Source organism: Triticum dicoccoides, chromosome 6A, assembly GCF_002162155.2.
Source record: "Triticum dicoccoides isolate Atlit2015 ecotype Zavitan chromosome 6A, WEW_v2.0, whole genome shotgun sequence".
Lineage (NCBI taxonomy): Eukaryota > Viridiplantae > Streptophyta > Magnoliopsida > Poales > Poaceae > Triticum > Triticum dicoccoides.
Window position 1 is genome coordinate 607371785 of NC_041390.1, and position 20741 is coordinate 607392525.

General features: G+C 45.0%; 3 protein-coding genes across 4 annotated transcripts; all 3 read left to right on the forward strand.

Moving 5' to 3' along the window:
• The first annotated feature begins 323 nt into the window (after positions 1 to 323).
• LOC119318390 (betaine aldehyde dehydrogenase 2) lies at positions 324 to 5435 on the forward strand. Its single transcript, XM_037592947.1, has 15 exons — positions 324 to 507; positions 592 to 734; positions 999 to 1079; positions 1165 to 1310; positions 1928 to 2020; positions 2099 to 2222; positions 2311 to 2376; positions 2537 to 2603; positions 3453 to 3529; positions 3887 to 4000; positions 4421 to 4498; positions 4582 to 4733; positions 4850 to 4910; positions 4990 to 5096; positions 5174 to 5435. Exons 1-15 carry the CDS (start codon positions 393 to 395, stop codon positions 5256 to 5258), a joined length of 1509 nt encoding a protein of 502 aa, XP_037448844.1. The 5' UTR covers positions 324 to 392; the 3' UTR covers positions 5259 to 5435.
• Positions 5436 to 13733: 8298 nt separating this feature from the next.
• On the forward strand, positions 13734 to 16399 carry LOC119318391 (pentatricopeptide repeat-containing protein At5g38730-like). Of its 2 annotated transcripts, none has more exons than XM_037592948.1 (3): positions 13734 to 15022; positions 15254 to 15877; positions 15961 to 16399. In XM_037592948.1, the coding sequence occupies exons 1-2, from the start codon at positions 13768 to 13770 to the stop codon at positions 15790 to 15792; spliced, it is 1794 nt and encodes a 597-aa protein (XP_037448845.1). In that variant the 5' UTR covers positions 13734 to 13767; the 3' UTR covers positions 15793 to 15877; positions 15961 to 16399. The 2 variants fall into 2 exon arrangements, with proteins under 2 accessions (XP_037448845.1, XP_037448846.1); XM_037592949.1 differs by having other exon boundaries at positions 13768 to 15022; positions 15254 to 15860.
• Positions 16400 to 16593: 194 nt separating this feature from the next.
• Positions 16594 to 19858, forward strand: LOC119318392. The gene is made up of 8 exons (XM_037592950.1): positions 16594 to 16872; positions 17042 to 17129; positions 17238 to 17326; positions 17812 to 17890; positions 17975 to 18034; positions 18565 to 18686; positions 18770 to 18841; positions 19202 to 19858. Exons 1-8 carry the CDS (start codon positions 16613 to 16615, stop codon positions 19302 to 19304), a joined length of 873 nt encoding a protein of 290 aa, XP_037448847.1. The 5' UTR covers positions 16594 to 16612; the 3' UTR covers positions 19305 to 19858.
• Positions 19859 to 20741: the final 883 nt, after the last annotated feature.

The following is a 20741-nucleotide window of genomic DNA, read 5'->3' on the forward strand; positions in this document are numbered from 1 at the left end:
CCAAGAAGTTATCTTCTATCCACGTTCACACCACATGTTGCTTATGTTGTTACGCACATATGTTGCATACGTTCTACCAAATGTACAACTATAAAGAGGAAGCACGTTCGCCGTTTTGTCATCACCTCCTTTCCTTTTATCGCACTACGGGAGGGGATAGCGCCGTTCCACCAACCAACCACCTGTGAACTGTGACGTGCACATCATCGAGGCCTTTTTTTGTGGCTGGCTCTGATCCGAGACGCACGGTGGATCGTGGAACCAGAATGATAACGGCGCCGCGTCCTCCGTCCGTCTACAAATAACGGAGCGACGAGAGGATAGCGCTCCCCACCTCCCCACCTCGCGCCTCGCAGTCGTACCCACCAGCCCCGGCCGACGCAGATCCCGCGATGGTCGCCACGGCGAAGATCCCGCAGCGGCAGCTCTTCATCGACGGCGACTGGCGCGCGCCCGCGCTCGGCCGCCGCCTCCCCGTCATCAACCCCACCACCGAGGCCTCCATCGGTCCGTACCAGATCCCTGCGCCTCTCCCTCTCTCTGTCTTCCGTTCGCCCGTGTCGTTGGGCGCTCATCAGTAGCTTTGCGCAGGCGAGATCCCGGCGGGCACCTCGGAGGACGTGGACGCGGCGGTGGCGGCCGCGCGGGCCGCCCTCAAGAGGAACCGCGGCCGCGACTGGTCCCGCGCCCCCGGCGCCGTCCGGGCCAAGTACCTCCGCGCGATCGCCGCCAAGGTACGCCAGGAGCTCCCCGCCGCTTCCGCGCGCAAGTCAATGGGCTGTGTATTTTTTTTTTTGAAACACCATGGGCTGTGCATTAATTGTGCCTGCTCAGTTGGTCAATCAGTCAACTTCTTACTAGTATTTTACTTCCTATTATGGGTGCCAAATGAATGCCAGATTTGTCAGTGATCCAGTAGGAAATCACATAAACAAGCTCTAAAGGATACTCGAGAATATATGTCAGTTTTTGATGCATTTGATTTCCTTTTCCTTCAGATGATTGAGCGGAAATCTGATCTGGCTAGGCTCGAGGCACTTGATTGCGGGAAGCCTCTTGATGAAGCGGCATGGGACATGGTATGCGATCCACCTTTTCACTGTCTGCATGCATTGTATTTTTGTACACAGGATGTACTGATGTGCACTATGTTCTTTTTATCAGGACGATGTCGCCGGCTGCTTTGAGTTCTTCGCAGGTCATGCTGAAGCCTTGGACAAAAGGCAAAATGCTGCAGTTGCTCTCCCGGAGAATTTTAAATGTCATCTTAAGAAGGAACCTATTGGTGTAGTTGCTCTAATCACACCTTGGTATTTCCCATTCCCCTCCTGTCTTGCCTGTATCTCTATATATGGTTCAAGCATGCTACCGCAAATCCTTCATATAGTAAAGGAGCTTTAAACTGGCGTCGACGACTATTAGGCTTAGCCATCACAATCCAAGTAATTTGATACTCCCTCCGATCCATACTACTTGTCGCTGCTTTAGTGCACTTTCTCTCACTTTCCTTGCCCGCATATTGTGCTCGTGTTCTCCGGATTTGTAAGTACTATCAAGTGTTCAAACTCACGCAGCTGAGACAATGTCATTTGTGTGTGCGTGTGCATGTGAAACTTTTGGCTAGTGTCACTAAACTTATTATGGATTGATACGACCCTCAACCCCGTGTTTTCTCCTCATCCAAATATTTCTTTTCCTTACTGGCCCTGGTAATCTGCTGTCAGCCCTGCTCACTTAATCTAATTACGTAGATATCATTATTTAGAATCTTACTGCTGAACAAGAACAGTTGATCCAGTAATTAATTATTGATTACATTCAACTTTGTGGTTTTAGTTGTATTTTTCTTTTTTATAGTTTTATGCTATAGCGTTAAATTAGTTGGTCCTGACATATAATATTCTTCGTTTGACATATTTTGCTGCAGGAACTATCCTCTCCTGATGGCTGTATGGAAGGTAGCCCCTGCTCTGGCAGCTGGCTGTACAGCTGTACTGAAACCATCTGAATTAGCTTCCGTGTAAGTTTAATATTTGTCCGTGTTTCCATTTTATAAGAAATGGGAATTGAAATATCTCTATATTTTTGTAATTACCAGGACTTGCTTAGAGCTTGGTGATGTGTGTAAAGAGATTGGTCTTCCATCAGGTGTCTTAAACATTGTGACTGGATTAGGTAATGAAGCTGGCGCTCCTTTGTCCTCACACCCTGACGTCGACAAGGTACATATATTTGTCCTATATCTTTTTGTGATCCATCTATGTCGATGGAGTATATTCCTCACAATACATGGCTTATTTGAGCTTGTAGGTTGCATTTACCGGGAGCTATGCAACCGGTCAAAAGATTATGGTTGCTGCAGCTCCTACAGTCAAGGTTTGTTCCACATGTCCCTATTCTTTTAATCTTTGTAGTAATTTATCACCAAGTATCCTTTTTTCCCCTCCTTTAGGTTTTTAAAATATTGACCAAGATACTACACCGCTCTCCTGATAGCAGACCAACTCACCTTTTGTGTTGCATCTTTTCTTGACAGCCTGTTACATTGGAACTTGGTGGAAAAAGTCCTATTGTAGTATTTGATGATGTCGACATTGACAAAGGTACATACTGCATGCTGAGATTTATCCAGTCAAGGTTTGTTCCAATTCGAAATGCATGGTGTTACACACCCCAAAGCCTTCATTTGGTGTCAGGGTCTTGTCATGATAAATAATTGTTAGAACTTAGGATTAGTAACCTCTAAAATGATTAAAAAGAATGATGTCTATAATTTCACCAGACGTTCTGCTTGTTCAAACTGGCGTAATTTTTTATGGAGGGTACATACAAGCTGAATAATGAAACGCAGGATACATTTGGTTCCTAGATAAGCTGGGCTGTAGCCCAAGTAACTTATCCCGGCTTTGTTGTGCTGGCCTTGGCTAGCTATTTGGTTTAATCTGACTAATCCTAGCTTCCCCTAAAAAAAGACTAATCCTAGCTTTTGGAGGATAGTTACGTTTTGTAGGGAAGCCCCCTCAGAGATCCATATGAGTTACCAAAGGGCTGTTCTTGTGTGCGATCCTTGCCCAAAAGTGCAAACGGATTCGGCTCACGCAACTACTTTTGAAACCATCGTAGGCTACGTCGCTGCCAAATAGTAAATTCTGGTTGTTCCAAAACGCACAACCTTGCTGGGCTAGTCTAGGGGTTTTCTTGCTTGAGGCCCAAACATACAGGAAATTATTTCATCACAAATTTTTGGTGACAAGCAAGGCACTTATTTTGAACTGATTATTAAAACATGATTAGTATGCTTTAGCTCTGGAAACCTTTACGATCTAAGTGTTTCTAGACAGTGATTCACTCAAGTTAGTTGATACATACATTTTGATTGAAAAATACGATTCTGTGAAGTACCTTTTGTGACCTTTAGTTAGTTTTGATTGTTGATCCTTCTATTTAAACAGCTGTTGAGTGGACTCTATTTGGGTGCTTTTGGACCAACGGTCAGATTTGCAGTGCGACATCTCGTCTTCTTATCCATGTAAGTATTGATGTTGCAACTTTAATTGTAATGCTAATGAATCACTCTACATGTTTGATGGGATTCAACGATAGCTCAGACCGGTCATCAACTTTTCACTTATGATTATTGCATGATGCACCACTATCAGTTCACATGGCATATGTCATTGCGTTGTTTACAGTATGCTTTTCTCAGTAACATATGGACTGCCTGTTGTTTAAAGCACATTAAGCAGGGTTGCTGTACTGTATGGCTGGCAATCTGGAGCAATTTTCAAAATGTTGCTCTGGAAGCTATATTCCAGATTTATTAATTTATTGCTCTTGAGCATATATGGCAGTCAGCTTTGCACTCCTGACATCAAACTCTTTGCAGAAAAATATCGCTAAAGAATTCGTCGACAGGATGGTTGCATGGTCCAAAAATATCAAGGTGTCAGACCCTCTCGAGGAGGGATGCAGGCTTGGGCCAGTTGTTAGTGAAGGACAGGTACTACATGTTAGCTTTATATAAATTCAGGGAGAGAAAAAAGTAATATCAAGAATAAACCACATGTCTTTTTGCTGGATTTATGTTCTCCTTTATATTATATATAGTGATACAGTTTGCTCCTTTGAGTTAGCAGCTGTAGCCGCTCTTGTTCTTGCTAGTTATTACAAACTGCAACTTATACTTGGAGGAACTGTGTCCAAATGCACTGAAGCACCACATTCTTTGGATTTACTTTTATGTTTTTCACTGCAAGAATTGATGTTTCTGTCATAGCCCATGACACTGACTGAGAAAAATAAACATCACGATCAATCCATCACCTTCCAGCTTTACAAATATTCTTCGTGTCTGCATATTACCCGTTGCTTAGACTCATTCCTTGTTAGTAGTCTTACTTGTGGTATTGCCCGGTTTCAGTATGAGAAGATCAAGAAGTTCGTAGCGAATGCTAAAAGTGAAGGTGCCACCATTCTGACTGGGGGTGTCAGGCCCAAGGTAATTCCCAGTTCACAGATGCTTGTACATGTACAGGCATTCACGTGCTACTAGAATAGAGCTAACGTTTTGTGTTTTTGCAGCATCTGGAGAAAGGTTTCTTCATTGAACCCACAATCATCACTGACATCAACACATCAATGGAGATTTGGAGGGAGGAAGTCTTTGGTCCAGTCCTGTGTGTGAAGGAATTTTCTACTGAAGAGGAAGCCATCGAACTGGCCAATGATACTCAGTGAGCTACTTTCGTTTCACTAGAGCATCGATGTCATTGCTGCTTTGAGGGATTGCATCATATATGTTAGCCTGTTGCTTGTGAGCTAACTCCGATAACCTGTTCCCTTTCGACAGTTATGGTCTGGCTGGTGCCGTGATCTCCGGTGACCGTGAGCGATGCCAGAGATTAGCCGAGGTATGTCTTGCAAATCGATCCTTGGACTCTGCTTTGCTGCGACTCTGTAATAGGTGTCTGATGGCGATTCCAACTACAGGAGATCGACGCGGGATGCATCTGGGTGAACTGCTCGCAGCCTTGCTTCTGCCAAGCTCCGTGGGGCGGGAACAAGCGCAGCGGCTTTGGGCGTGAGCTCGGAGAAGGGTGAGCTGTGTTCTCTGAGTCATGTTATAACTGTCAATTGTTTTTACCTGACGCCGTCCGTGCCTTCTGTTTTGCAGGGGGATCGACAACTACCTGAGCATCAAGCAGGTCACGGAGTACACATCTGATGCGCCGTGGGGATGGTACAAAGCTCCGGCTTGAGAGACTTGGATCTGTTCCATCAGGATAAATCTGTGCGCCGGCCTTTGTAGTGGTGAATAAATGTAGTTTGCCATGTACTGCTGAACCTTCTTTGCAAAATAAATGGCATGAGTTTTATGGACATAGGCTATGTGTGGCATGGATTTGCTTTTCAAAATTAAGATGATTAGAGTATCTCCATCAACTCCCCGTTAATATCCCAGTCTATATCGATCATCTGAAATTATACAGAGGACATAAAGGAAGTTAGCTCTAGATGGAGTTTGAGATGAAAGACTTCCAAAACCAGGCTCTGTTTAGGCTTACGACTTGAGAAACTTCTTGGAGGAGTTCTTGTTCCCTAGTCTGCATATACAGAGGGTTCTTTAAATATTTAATATGGCCAAGTCTCACCCTCTTAAAGAACCCATGGTTGTAAGATCCCTTAACATTGATGAAGATGCATGTAGATCTTAAATAATGGAGGATTTTAGAGACAAATTGCACTAGGCCTGACATTATGACCGCTGTAAACCCGCATAGCCAATGTATAATGCAACCCCCAACTTGAACGCATTGGGATAGTATATCAAAACCATATATACATGCCTCCAAGGTACTCGTGATCTTGGATTCTTTTACCAGAAGAACCAAGACTTGACTATGATGGGTAGATCGCTAACTGGATTTGTGTTTCTCTATAGTGGAACATCAATTTCTTGGCGGTCATGTAAGCAGGCCCTCATAGCGACGGATTACTAATCACATTCAGAAGCCACGTGGACTCAATACCATCAACACCCCCACAATTATATGCGATGATAATGTTGCTTTGTGTTGCACAAATACAAATAGGTTTTGTTTTTGAAAGAACGAGTGCAAATGAGTTATGTCAATAAGCAATCTCACTAGGCATATACTCCCTCCGCTCAATATTATAAGATGGTTTTTCTTCTGATTCAGATGTATGTACTCCATATTAAAATATTCAAAACATATTTACATTTGTGAACGGATGGAGTAGCTCCTATATTCTTCTACCCTCATGAACTCTAGAAGAGTACTTGGTGGCTACGTAACAAGTAATTGAAGGAAGACTCCCTGAACGAGGAGTGTTATGCAACATTAATCTATGCAATGCTACTCAATTGATCTCTACGAGTCATACAAATAATAAGTAATGTCATTAGTAAAATGTCAAAAGGTTAATGTGAGCTTATTACTAAAATGCTTCAAGTGGGCTACGCTATAAAAGGCCATGAGATGGAGAGTTTCTATACATAAGTTGATTTGAGCTCACGAGAAAAAAACATTATAAAGGGAATATAACAAAGAGCTTACAAGTTTTGGTTTATCTAGGGCACATCTAGATGTGACATAGTTACTGTGCATCTAAGTGACTCAATCAAGCATTAAAAAGGGGAAAAAGAAAACACCCACACAAATCTCCGCGTAAGATCAATGACATAGGATTAGATGTGATGTGCTTTAGCGAAACTATATAAGTTTCTTTCCATAAATGTTGGTGTTCTTTGTTTGTGCAATGTGTTTATTTATCTATTCAATATTCCGAGTCAGAGATGGAGTTCAACATCGATTTTCTGATAATTTGGATACCTCTAAAAATGGGGGCTACATTGTAACGCCCCGAGACCGATGCGCCAGGTGTCTTCCAGTTATTCGCTGTCGTTGCCATGCCATTTGCTTGCGTGTTGCATTTCATCGTGTCATCATGTGTATTGCATCATCATGTTTTCAAAACTTGCATCCGTCCCGGTCTCCTCGTTCTTTTTGTTGTTCGTTCTGAGCCCGACCACACTTGCACGCGCCCGCGGCATGTCCGAAATAGTATTTTATAAGTGGCTGGAAAATGTTCTCGGAATGGGATGAGAGTTGGCGTGCGGTCGTGTTATAGTGTAGGTAGACCGCCTGCCAAGTTTCATCGCATTCGGAGTTTGTTTGATGCCCCAACAGATAACTATAGCGACATTATAGTCGGTCTAAACGTCGGACGGTTTCGGTCTCCGGAAACAGTTGCCAGGCTGCACTCCTCTCCTCCCATCTCAGCCCAACATCTTTTCACAACCCACCTACAGCCCACCTAAACCCCCCTCCGTTCCGGACCGTCAGATCGCGATCGGAGGCTTCGAAACGCTCCTACCCCCCCCCTAAACCCAAACCCTAGCCATCCCTGCCTATATATGGACAACCCCCTTCCATATTTGGCAACCTAGCCCTTCCCCACCTCCCTGCCGCCTCCCTCCTCAAATTCCATGCCACCAGCCGCCTTCCCCCTCCAAATCCGGCGCCAGCCACCTCACCAGCGCCACTTGGCGAGCCCCCATTGGCTTGCGCCGCTGCAACCACCGCACCTGGCCATCCAGGGCATGCCACGTGGCCTCCCTGCCCCGTTCCTATCGCCCCGCGCCGCCAGGCCCGCCCGGGCCCCGATCTGGGCTCTGAGGCCCGCACCACACCGCCCCTGCTCCCCGAGCTCCAGATCGGGAGAGGGAGATCCCGATCCGAGCTCCTCCGCCGCTCTGCCCCGTCACCCCGCGGACCTCGCCGGACTTGCTCCTGCCGACGAGCACCAGGCCGGACCCCGCCGCCTCGCTCCTACTTCCCTGTCTATCTCCTTCTCCTCCCTCCTCTCACGTCTCCCTCTCTCCCGTTCTACAGGAGCCACCGACGCCATGGTTGAGTGTGAGCCGAGCTCGCCGTCGCCGGATCTCCACCACTGCGGCCGGAAACGGACGGATCCCGTCCGGATCCACACCTCAGGGGCCTCCTCTGCTCCTCCCCGACGTCAAGCCTTGCGCCACCTTGCCCAACATCGCCGGCGGCCGGGTATAGCTACGCCTCGTCCCCAGCTTCGGGCTGGGAGGCGCTCGCTGGTGCCCGTTGACCCAGTCGGCCCATGTCCATCCAGCGCCAACTCATGGGTCGCGCAATGCCCAACGCCCCTCGCTAGCTGGGCTTGGCCCATGGTGAGACCCCCCTTTCAGACCTCTGTGCTCTGTTGGGCCAACAGTTACGGCCCGTTTCATGTTTTTTTTTCTCTAGAACGATTTCCCTTTTATTTCAGAGATCACAGTTTTACAGAAAAGCCCTCATACATCATGCATTTAATAACTCACAAACCGTGCATCGGATTTAAACAAACTTAATGTGTAAAATGCTTAGTTTCTCATCTAGTTTCATAATATGTATTTTTCAACCATGTTAAAAATGTTTAAAATGTTGTTTGTTTAAATTTGCTCCTATGCCATGCTAAAATGCTTTAATTCATAACTAAATAACCGTAGCTCCGATTTTAATAAACTTTATATGTAAATGGGGTGGAAGAGTGTCTAGTTTATCATGGTGGCATCACTTTGCATGTTTAACAACTCTAAAATATGGTTTAGGGCAGAACAGTACCAAATCTATAATATGCTCATGAGGAGTTTCCGGAATTGTTGTTCGTTGTTTTCGGCCTCATTTAAACTTGCCTAGATAGGTAGTTTTGTTGTGTTTCACCCCTTGCCATGTTAAGAACATTTAATATTGTTGGGTACATAACGAGAGCGAACTAAATAATGGAACGTGGTGTTTCGTCAATATGCAACCGAGTTGCATATTGAGCTCCACTTAATTTGTAGGGTTGTTTGTGCACTTTGCCATGCCATGCCTCTTTAAACCGGACATGCATCATACTTGATTGTGCATCATGCCATGTTCATGTGTTGGTTGTTTACTATGTTGTGTGCTTCTTTCCGGTGTTGCTTCTTCAGGTTGGTTCCGATAACGTCGCGTTTGTGAGGACCCGTTCGACTACGTCCGTTTGTCTTCTTCGTGGACTCGTTCTTCTTCCTTGCGGGATTTCAGGCAAGATGACCATACCCTCGAAATCACTTTTACCTTTGCTTGCTAGTTGCTTGCTCTTTTGCTATGCCTATGCTGCGATAGCTACCACTTGCTTACCATGCCTCCCATATTGTTGAACCAAGCCTCTAACCCACCTTGTCCTAGCAAACCGTTGTTTGGCTATGTTACCGCTTTGCTCAGCCCCTCTTATAGCGTTGTTAGTTGCAGGTGAAGATTGAATTTGGTTCCTTGTTGGAACATGGATATTTTGTTGGGATATCACAATATCTCTTATTTAATTAATGCATCTATATACTTGGTAAAGGGTGGAAGGCTCAGCCTTATGCCTAGTGTTTTGTTCCACTCTTGCCGCCCTAGTTTCCGTCATATCGGTGTTATGTTTCCGGATTTTGCGTTCCTTACGCAGTTGGGTTGTAATGGGAATCCCTTGACAGTTCGCCTTGAATAAAACTCCTCCAGTAATGCCCAACATTGGTTTTACCATTCGTCACCTAGCCTTTTCTTTCCCTTGGGTTCTGCAGACTCAAGGGTCATCTTTATTTAAACCCCCGGGCCAGTGCTCCTCTAAGTGTTGGTCCAAACTAGAGCCCTGTGCAGCGCCCCCTCGAGGAAACTCGAGGTTTGGTTTTAGTTGTATGGAGCACTCATCTGAGTATGCCCTGAGAACGAGATATGTGTAGCTCCTATCGGGATTTGTCGGCACATTCGGGCGGTGTTGCTGGACTTGTTTTACCATTGTCGAGGATGTCTTGTAATCTGGATGCCGAGCCTGATCGAATTGTCTTGGGAGAAGGAATATCCTTCTTGACCGTGAGAGCTTGTGATGGGCTAAGTTGGGACACCCCTGCAGGGATTTGAACTTTCGAAAGCCGTGCCCGCGGTTATGGGTAGATGGGAATTTTTTAATGTCCGGTTATAGAAAACCTGAAGTTGACCTTAATTAAGATACATCAACCGCGTGTGTAACCGTGATGGTCTCTTTTCGGTGGTGTCCGCGAAGTGAACACGGTGTTGGAGTAAGATTTGACGTAGGTTGTTTTAGGATCACTTCTTGATCATAGTTGTCCGACCGTGCTTTTGCCTTCTTTTCTCGCTCTCATTTGCGTATGTTAGCACCATATATGCTAGTCGTTTGCTGCAGCTCCACCTCATACCTTTTACCTTACCCATAAGCTTAAACAGTCTTGATCGCGTGGGTGTGAGATTGCTGAGTCCCCATGACCCACAGATACTTCCAAAACCAGTATGCAGGTGCCGATGTTACCGAGCAGGTGACGCAACCAAGCTCAAGGAGGAGCTCGTTGAAGATCTTGTCCTTTGTGTTGTTTCGTTCTAGTCGATCAGTAGTGGAGCCCAGTTGGGACGATCGGGGATCTGTGTAGCATTTGGGGTAGTCTTCTTCTATTTTTGTTTCGTAGCCGGACCTTGTTTGTATCTGGATGATGTAATGCTTTGTTCATGTAATTGTGTGAAGTGGCGATTGTAAGCCAACTATGTATCTCTTTTCCCTTATTGTATTACATGGGTTGTTTGCGAAGATTACCTCACTTGCGACATTGCTTTTAATGCGGTTATGCCTCTAAGTCGCGCTTCGACACATGGGAGATATAGCCGCATCGAGGGCGTTACATACATCCATCCATTAATTAATTAACATATTAAGCTCCCTAGATTGATTAAAGTCTTCTGATGCGTCGAAGGTTGTAGGGGTCATTGGGCCCGTCTGTAACGGTGTTTGTCGTTGGTTGAGGGTTCATGTTTTTTTTTGGTTTATCTTCTCTTTCTATTTTTAATTTTATTATTCACATTTTAATTCATGAACATTTTAAAAAATGTGAACATTTTTAAAATTCTTGAATATTTTTTAAATTCATGTTTCTTTTCAAAATACATGAATATTTTTAAAGTTCAGGAGTATTAAAAGATTGTGAATATTTTTAAGATTTGCAAAGTTATTTCAAATGTGCAAATATTTATAAATTCATGAATTTTTAAAATTTGTGATTAAAAAATCATGCTTTTAATTTTGTAGCATTTTTAAAATCCATAAAAAATATTTTCATTTAATAAGTTTTTAAAAATAAAATGTTAACCAGCTTTTTATGAGATAGCAGTGGAGCGAGAAAAAGTAATTCCTATGCGAGCGAGTGGACAGAGAGCCGAACTAAGTGAGCATTAGCTTAGTTGACTGACGTGTATGGACGTTACGGTGGCAGTTCCATGGTTTCAACATGGAATAAAAGCTCCAAGGGGCTCACGCCACGATCATTGACTGACACCGAAACCAAAATGTGTAAGGGCACCACAACTACACATCGAACAACTTCACTCTCCTCTCAAACAAATACCGTCTCTAGCAGCACTCATCACGACATACGAACGAAAAAAAGAACATCATCAAAAAATAACTAATTCCCAAGCCAACACACAGGCCCGTACATGCACAGGTGCAAGTGGAGCCATTGCACAGGGCCCCCAAAAATCGAAGCCCTAAATTTTTGCGCAAGTACTATATAAATAGAGATTAATATACTTTTGAGGGGTATATATAGAAGAGGGGCGTTTTGGTGGACGAGCGACATGGAGCTCGGAATCTCAGCCAGCTGTTCGCCCTTTGGGATGTGTGCATCGTGGATTTTCTGTTGTATACTCGCGCTAGTCAGCAGAAAATACAGTGCCATGGGGTAGTGTTAGCTGTCTACATGGGCTGCCGGTGGGTTGTATGATTGCACGAACATTATGTGCTGCCTGGGCGCATTTAAGCTGGTACGAACGGCTCGCTTACATTTCGTTTCTGTTTGCTGTGTTGCACATCTGCTTGGCTGGCACACTAGTTGCCTAGTCAGCGCCTAGCTGCTACGCTAACTAGCTCACCATATGATCGTAAAAAAGCAGACTTTCACTTACAACTAGGGATGCAGATGCGGGTCCCGCTAGTCCCGCATAACATGGTAAGTTAGTTCAAAATAAACTGACAGCTCTAAACTCTCGTAATGAAGGGATGATGCGGGACGGGTCGGGCACCGCTCTGCACCCCTGCTTACAACCTGATTCACCGCCTGCGTGCCCTTTACGCCCCGTCATTCACCATACTTGTTTCTGTTTTTTCAGTTGGCGCTGTTTCTATTTCTGGTAGCACACCACACGTGTATGTGTGCACGATTCAAAAAGGGAAAAATGTGCGTGAAAAAATTTCTTTCCCACACAAAATTTCTGAAGATAATTAGTATTATAGATATAAAGTGAAAAGACGGTCATGTATGGCAAGAATAAAAGTATTCACGTATTTATAGCAAATCATGCAATTTTGAAAATTTGGTCACATATTACTAAAATACACTATGAACACTTCTAAAAATACATGCTAAACAATTGCTAGTTACATGGTGTAAATTGTTCTAAATATGCAGTTATTCAATTTTTAAGAATAGTATGAATATTTTTCAAATATATGTTGAACACTTTGTAAATGTACGCGACACAAAATTATAAAATAAATTTTTTAGGCAAAAATTATAAATACATGACTAACATTTTTTTTGTTCACCATACATTTACTGATTTACATGCACGGTTCATGGTAGTCGCTTGAACCAGCCATATGTTTTGTTTACCATACATGTAAATTTTACTTGTACGGTCTAGGTGGGTTAATCCGGAGTAGTTCTCTAAATCATGTGACTGGCCCAATTGTGGGTGGACTACCATGTAATATATGCTCCTATCCAAAGTGGCTGGGTTTCTGTACCCTTTTCTCCCTCCTTTAATATATGATACGCACTCTTGTGCGTGTTCGAGAAAATGAATTTTACATGTATGTTTCTAATTTGAATATGAAAACTTGTCATATAATATAGTCATGTGACGAGTCCTACCTGGATTTCATTTTTCTTTTTGTAATTTACTTGTTCATTAGAGGACGATGATTTTAGCTGGGAAGTGGGCGCCATCGACAACACCAAATCTCAAGATGCACTGAGATATTTTCCGATGCATGGAACATATGTGGTCCGCCCGGTGCAAATGATGCTACTAGTCAACATGGATCCTCTATCCCAACGCACGTTCAATTAATCCATCAAGCCCCAACGGATCAACAGGCCCATAGCCCGACTCAAATCTCTCACGGAGAATTCGAGAAGACTGAAGAAGAATCAAATTCACCTGTTCCTTGAGACCATGACTCGCGGACTCCGCGCTGGCGGCTGGCGAATTAAGATGAAACTGTAGCTTAAAATTCTAAAATTTTTCTCTTGCAGTTGAAATTCCCTGAGAAGTCTGTACTATCGCAGTAACTAATAAAAATATTGTTTTAGTTGTCTACTTGACTTTCTTATACATGAGGCCTAAATTGTGATTTCGCTCCGGGGCCTCAATTTTCTAGGTACGGCCCTGCCAACACAGACAATATAAAACCAAATGAAACAAACAACCGCAATAACCCGATATATAGAGAAAAAAGACAATCCCATGAGTGAAAAACAGCGTGGCGAAAAAGTGCTCTACATTCTTTTAGAGAATGAAATATATTTTTTGAGGGGTTTTAGAGAATGAGATGGGTATAGAGAATTTTGCAAGTCTCTCTGAAAAGGGCATGCGCTAGAGTTGACAGTAGAGTTGCCTAAAAATCAAAATCCCCCCCTCACTTCCTCGTGGCGGTCCGATGCCGCCGCACGCCGGCGTCGACCTCCCGCGCGCCATCTGCGCCGCCGTCATCAAATGCTCCTTCAAGCCGCACGCCCACCTCCTCGCCGCCGACCCGTCCCTCCTCGCCGCCGTCCTCGGCCGCCTCTCCCCGCTGCCCTCCGCGGCCCTCTCATTCTTCCGCGCGCTGCCGCCCCCGCACCCGCTCGACGCCTCCCTCGCCCTCGTCCGCCTCCTCGCCGCGCACCCGCGCCACCACCCCGTCGCCCGCTCCCTCCTGCGCGACCTCTCCCTCCGCCACCCGCTCTCCTCCCCGCTCATCCTCCCCTCGCTCCTCGCCGAGCCCCACGTCCCGAGCTGGCTCCTCCTCGCGCTCGCCCAGGGCGGCCGCGCCGGGGACGCCGTCCGGGTCTTCGACCACATGCGCGCGGTGCGCCTCGCGCCCGACGCCCACGCCTGCACCGCGCTCCTCACCTCGCTCGCCAGGGCCCGGATGACGGCCACCGCGCGCAGGGTGTTCGACGAAATGGGCCTGGCCGGGGTCGCCATGAACACGCACGTCTACAACGCCATGCTGCACGTGTGCCTCAAGGCCGGGGACGCCCTGCGCGCCGAGGCGCTGATGACGAAGATGGATGCCGCCGGCATCCCGCTGGACCTCTTCTCCTTTAACACCGCCATCGCGCTGTATGTCAGGAAGGGGATGCAGTACGAGGCGATGTGCGTGCGGGACCGGATGGCGAACGACGGTGTCGAGGCGGACATCGTCACCTGGAACACCGTGATCCACGGGATGTGCAAGGAGGGGAGGATGAAGGAGGCGGCCCAGCTCCATAGAGACATGGTGGCGGCAGGCGTAGAGCCGGACACGGTGACGTACACCACGCTTGTGGATGGGTATTGCCGGGCGGGTGATGTGGGGGAAGCGATGAAACTGCGAGGGGCGATGGAGGCAAGGGGGATGTTACCGGGTGTGGCTATGTACAACGCGATCATTAGGAAGCTCTGTGAGGATGGCGAGATGAAGGAAGTGAACGGGTTGCTTAGCGAAATGGATGAGAGGAAGGTGAAGGCTGACCATGTGACGTGCAACACGTTGATCAACTCATACTCCAAGAAGGGGGACATGCCATCGGCATGCAAGGTCAAGACGAGGATGATGGAGTCAGGCTTGCAGTTGGATCAGTTCACTTACAAGGCTCTCATCCATGGATTCAGCAAGGCCAAGCAGCTAGATGAGGCCAAAGAGGCCTTGTTTGAGATGATGGGTGCAGGTACTCCAAATTTGTCTTATTTTGCGGTTTAAATCAGTAGTATTAGCCCGGTAAGGACTAAAGACTGAAGGATTTAATGTCTAACCACCCAGCAGTGCTTTGAGTGGCGTGTGATCCTTATGTTACAATAGAAAACAGTCAGTATGCAATTAGACTAACTCTTTACATCACTTCACTGGTTACGTAGGCATATTAGTCTCTACTGATGATGTTTGGTTTATCTGTATGCAGGATTTTCACCCAATTATAGTGTATTTTCATGGCTCGTTGATGGCTTCTACAAGAAGAATAATGCAGATGCAGTGCTACTCCTTCCTGATGAACTTATGAAAAGAGGCCTTCCACCAGATAAATCAGTGTACAGGTCTCTGATCCGAAGGCTCTGCAAGAAGGGGCTGGTTGATCTTGCACAAAAAGTACTTGACCAGATGCAAGGCAAAGGTCTAGAAGCTGACTGTCTGGTGTATGCCACACTTGCATACGCACAGCTGACCGCAGGAAAGCTGGCTGCTGCTTCCGACACATTGAATGACATGGCAAAGAAGCAGCTGTCCGTGACGCCCCAGATCTACAACTGTCTATGCACTTCTTATGGGGACGAGAAGGAGACACTGAACATGTTCTGGGTTCATGCCATCGAGAGAGGCCTGATTGGGAAGAGTGTGTACAAACTGATGCACCAAGCAAGGCTGAAATCATTGAATCCTGCAGTTGAGAACGAGGGGCATGCTCCTGTTTCAAGGCCGGGCTTGCCGGCGTCTGTGAAATGAGAACTCAGGGGGCTTATACACTTGTGGCAGTTTCATGTATCATTACCATATGCCCCCCTCGTGAAAGGGTATGAAACACACTCTGGTAATTCGCGACATCCCTCTGTTCTGTGTTGGTTTACTTATATCAATCTTGTGTATTTACTGCGTGTCTAAAATTGTTTTCAGGTGCCCTGTGAATTGGCACCGCATCTTGTTGGCGCTGAAGGTTGCGAGCTATGCTCCTCGCATATCCATGTCGCGTGCATGAACCTGGTCAACAGAAGCATACCCAATGTATGGCAGCAAGAGGACAGTTGAGGTGGTGAAAGCACCTTGCTGTGCGGGTAGAAGCAGAACATGTTTGATACTTTGGTTTCGCTAGGGATTCACAGCGCAATCTGTTTTTTTGTTTTTTGTTTCAGTTAGAATATGTTTACTCAGTTATGTATCTTTGATACCAAATTCTGTTTAGGGAAAAGGAAGCAATGCGCATGCTTATCTATTTTCTGAGCTCAACAAGGTAGCGACAAATAGGCAAATAAAACCCAGATGCTTAGACTACATTTGGCCTGTTCTCTTCTGGGTGGATCCATCCATTTGCCTTTCTGAGAATATATATTTGAAAAGTGGATGTTTTTCTGAGTAGATGACAAAACTTCTATCCTGTTTTGCTATTCAGTTAGTAAAAAGAAAAGAATTGAAAAACAGATTTGTGTGGCTTTGGGCCTGTTTGACAACTGGGCCGGGCCAAGCAGCCCAACCCAAGTGACAGAAGTGCAGTATTGACCCACTGGAGTTACTTCTTTAGCTACAGGAAGAAGAAGATAAGGTGGTGGCCATGCCGCGCGCTCACCTCGCAGTAACCATGCCGCTGCTAGCTCCAGCAGCTAAAACCCTGTTCCCCTCCCGGCTCCCGCCTTCGCCTCGCCTCCACCTCCGCCGCGCCACCGCCACCGCTGCCGGCGGGAGGGGCGACGGTGCGGCGGCAGTGTCGGCGGCGTCCGGCACGTCGGCCAGGGACCGGCGGCTGGCCAGGGTGCGGGAGGAGCGGCGCCGCCGCGAGTACGACCGCGAGCACACCTACCCCGGCTGGGCCAGGTCCGTCGGCCATCTCCCCCCGTCGCCTCCTTTCTGAACCCCTCTGCTTTGCTACTGTATGTATGTACGTATGGACCGTGTGTGTTTGGATCCCGGCTGTTGAAATGAATGTATGAACCCTCTGCTCAGTTAGCTAGCTAGCTCACTGGTGGTTGCTGTGGTGGTTTAGGGTCCTGGAGAACGCCTGCAGGGACGACGAGGAGATGCGCGCCATCCTCGGCGACAGCATCGGGAACCCGGAGCTCATGAAGCAGAGGGTGCGTTTTCCTGTGAAAATAAATAACCGGGGTTTTGATTCTTGGGGCCTCAAAGTGCAGTGCATCTGCTGTACTGAAATTGTAGAGGTTTGCGTGCTTGCTGTGCAGATACAAGAGAGGGTGCGTGCCAAAGGCAGGGAGGGGTTCAACAGACCCAAGACGGGCTCCGTCGCTGCGTTCAAAGTCAGCTTCCGAGAGTGAGTTGTCGCGTAGATGATGAACACGCATGTATTTTTTATCTTCTTGGCATGTATGATAGATGAAAGTGATTCTGGACAGCTTCAATTAGTACTTCAGTAGTAGCACTCGTTGCCAAACATCGATTTGCTCTCTCTGTATCCATGATTCTTTGATATAACTGAAATTCTTTTTTAGTGAAATAATAATGACACAACATCTCCAGAAACATCCATAATCCAAAACAACTTCTGCTTTCAATGCAGTATTTCCCATTTTTCAAACTGAGGCAACAATCTGAATCTGGGCCACTCTAATGCATAATCAACAATGTAACAGCTAAGCTGACATCAACATTGCACAGACGGTTAATTTCTTCTTTTTTTGAGGGGAGTACACCGACGGTTGATATGATGATAGCAGTGAAAGCAATAGGAAAGTTTCCAAGTTCAAAGATGTGGAGTCTTATGAAGTCTGAATCTCATTTATCTTTGTATCCTTGCAGCTTCAACCCGTTAAATGCTTTCATCTGGTTTGAACTCTTTGGAGAACCAACTGATCGAGATGTTGACCTTCTTGGCGGTGTAATGTGACATTGTATATTTTTTCTTTGGATTCTCATGGTAGAAAGCCACCACCCTGTCTTGACGGCAACTGTTTCTTCACAGGTTATTCAGGCTTGGTATGTCATGGGAAGGCTAGGAGCTTTCAACTCTTCAAATTTGCAGGTTGGACTTGTTTGATATTTGAATCCTATATTGCAGCCATGTTTTTTATTCTCATTTCCAGTTGGATTCCTCCACTCATGAAGCCAAATCAATAACTGAAAGATAATACTGTGCATCAGTTCTAAGAGAAACCCTCCGAGCTTTTTGGAAATACGAAATAGTTTGCACATTATATTTGGTGTCTTCTAAATTTTGAAAAAAAAATGCACACTGTTGTGATCTGTGAACTACCCCTTTTTGTTTCTCTATGTAATTTGTGAACCATCTTTGGCATGGTTTAACTTGGCACCTAAAAAGTGTTGCAAACTCTACTCACAGTCACACAGGCCAAGATATTAGAATAAAGAAAAATGTTTTACCTCTTATAGTAGCGTTTACCTATTCAGCTATTCTTTATCATCTGGTTACAACATCTATGTGGCCATTGAAGTTTATGTATGTAAAGCTTGCATGCTTCTTCTGCTGTTCTATAATATTTATGTTTTTCCCTTGCTCATTTAGAGTTGTGATTTTGTAAAATTTGATCTCAGCTGGCCAACTCAATGCTGGACTTTGACCCTTCGTACGATTCTGAGGAAGCTTCTGCTGTAATGCCTTCATCTTTCCACGATATCAGTGATGTCGAGTTTCAAGACAGTTGGGGCAGAGTGTGGTAAGGATTGGAAACATTCAGTAAGTTTGAAGCCTTTTAAAGTGGTGTATGCTATTCTGGAAATCATCTTCTATTTATTTCAGGGTGGACCTTGGGACTTCAGATCATCTTGGATTGGATGTACTACTGAACTGTCTTACACAATTAAGCTCAGAGTAAGGCATCTCTCACTGACGTAGTACAATACAGTAGCAGTTTAGCTTGGAGGAAGTATCATCTCAGATGATGGTTTTCAATTAGATTGTGGAGATAAATTGGCACTGGCACCTTAACTCTGTAACCATATATTAGCTGAACCCCAATTGTGAGACGAAGATAATTGTATAACCAAACTAGTAGCTTTTTGTTTCATTTATAGTTTGCTAGCTCTATAATTTCTGCTTTGAAAACCCTCCTAAGCAGCATCATTTCATAACGCATAATATAGATTACGAATTGTGATTGCACAGTTCTCCAGATTTAACCATCATTGTGACTGTAACTCACCCGGTCTGTTGGTTTGGCAAACACTGCAGACATTTGGGCATCAAACAGGTTGTTTTTGGTGGCAGAAAATTGGGCGACTGGGAGGAAGGCATGACGAGCTCCGACTATGGATACAAGCACTTCAAAATATAGGAATCAACAAGTGGTATGCGGCTCGAAGCCTCTGAGGGACCACGCAGCCCCCAATAGTTCAGATAAATTTTGTTTAGGAATGAGTTAGGAGTAGTCCCAACTTCCAGGACCGGCTGGATTTGGATTGCGCGCTCATGTATGTATGTAAATAATTTCCAAAGGCTGGTGTCCTTGCTCCGGCAAGATGCATTTGGGAAGGTGGATGAGAGATTCACATATTTGGAGTTGAAGGTTGCATCCTTTGCTAGTGATGTCAAAGTCAGTCCAGTAAATGCTGAGTGATGATGAGAGCGATGCTTCAGTGCCTCCTGCACACATTGAGTTCCCCCTCAGTGTTCCGGAATCTTAGCCTAGTGGGATGTTAGCTCTTCTTTTTTATCTCAAAGGGGGGAATTTTAGACTAGACGGCTTCATGGTTATTTTGAGTTTGGTGGTAGAATCTATGGCTAGACAACATTTTCATGTGGTTGGGACTTCAATTTTGAATGTGTTTTCTACTCCTGTGAATGAACCAATATTTGGGGAATTGAGTTTCTATGAAACTCGTGTTTTCCCGTCCTCTGTTTATATGTTGCTATCCTATTCATGTGTGTTGCAGAGTTTGGGTATCTTGTTGTGCATGAATGTGATGAACCAACATGGCAACTTCAGAAAGAAGCTAGACAATCACACGGTACGAATCAATTAGCACAATCCTGAAACAACAGTAGACATGTCCTTGAAACATCTTGCCGAAACACATGCCTTCAGCAGGCAAAACGAGCAAGACATAGCACGATCTTGAAACAACAGTAGGCCATTCACTGAAGCATCTTAACAAAAATATAGGCCTTCAGCGATGTAACAACCAGGACTAGCACTATGCTTAGGAATTGATTTTGTGCATCATAGGCATCTCATAAGTATCATTTTCATCTCATTATAATATGAAAAATGAGGATAATTGCAATCCTCACCTTTTTTTCCTAAAGGGACAAAACCCTAAATTTTGCCAAATGTTCAAAATACCCTTTCCAAACCCTAAATATTCATAGAGCCTCATATTTAATATGAGGACCCTCCCAAATTTTAAAAGAATGCAAGGATTGTATTTTAATTAAATTGCAATTCATAAAATGAATAGATTTTGTCTATTTAAATTGAGGGATTTCACCTGGTGAATCTTTTATAAACCTATATCTAATCTTCCAATATTTTTTGGAAGCTGCTAAATTTATTCTACTAATTTTGGAATCACCCACAACACACTTATAGTTAAACCCTAAGCTTAATTCAAATTAGGTTTATATTGTAGAGATATAAATATAAACTGTATGGTTATGATAATTGCTCAATGGACTACACCAGTTAACACAAAGGAAGTGAGAGCATTTCTGGGTATCATTGGTTACTATAGAAACCTTTAACAAACCCGCTGAAGAAAGTGCAATTTTCTTA

What these genes read in the sequence shown, in the direction of transcription:
- LOC119318390 (XM_037592947.1), top strand. Translation starts at nt 393, where the DNA reads ATGGTCGCCACGGCGAAGATCCCGCAGCGGCAGCTCTTCATCGACGGC. An exon ending in CAGTTGTTAGTGAAGGACAG is followed by an intron (nt 4,001 to 4,420) that starts GTACTACATGTT and finishes GCCCGGTTTCAG; the next exon opens with TATGAGAAGATCAAGAAGTT. An exon ending in GAACTGGCCAATGATACTCA is followed by an intron (nt 4,734 to 4,849) that starts GTGAGCTACTTT and finishes CCCTTTCGACAG; the next exon opens with TTATGGTCTGGCTGGTGCCG.
- LOC119318391 (XM_037592948.1), top strand. Translation starts at nt 13,768, where the DNA reads ATGCCGCCGCACGCCGGCGTCGACCTCCCGCGCGCCATCTGCGCCGCC. An exon ending in GTTTGAGATGATGGGTGCAG is followed by an intron (nt 15,023 to 15,253) that starts GTACTCCAAATT and finishes ATCTGTATGCAG; the next exon opens with GATTTTCACCCAATTATAGT.
- LOC119318392 (XM_037592950.1), top strand. Translation starts at nt 16,613, where the DNA reads ATGCCGCGCGCTCACCTCGCAGTAACCATGCCGCTGCTAGCTCCAGCA. An exon ending in ACCTACCCCGGCTGGGCCAG is followed by an intron (nt 16,873 to 17,041) that starts GTCCGTCGGCCA and finishes GTGGTGGTTTAG; the next exon opens with GGTCCTGGAGAACGCCTGCA. An exon ending in GACAGTTGGGGCAGAGTGTG is followed by an intron (nt 18,687 to 18,769) that starts GTAAGGATTGGA and finishes TATTTATTTCAG; the next exon opens with GGTGGACCTTGGGACTTCAG.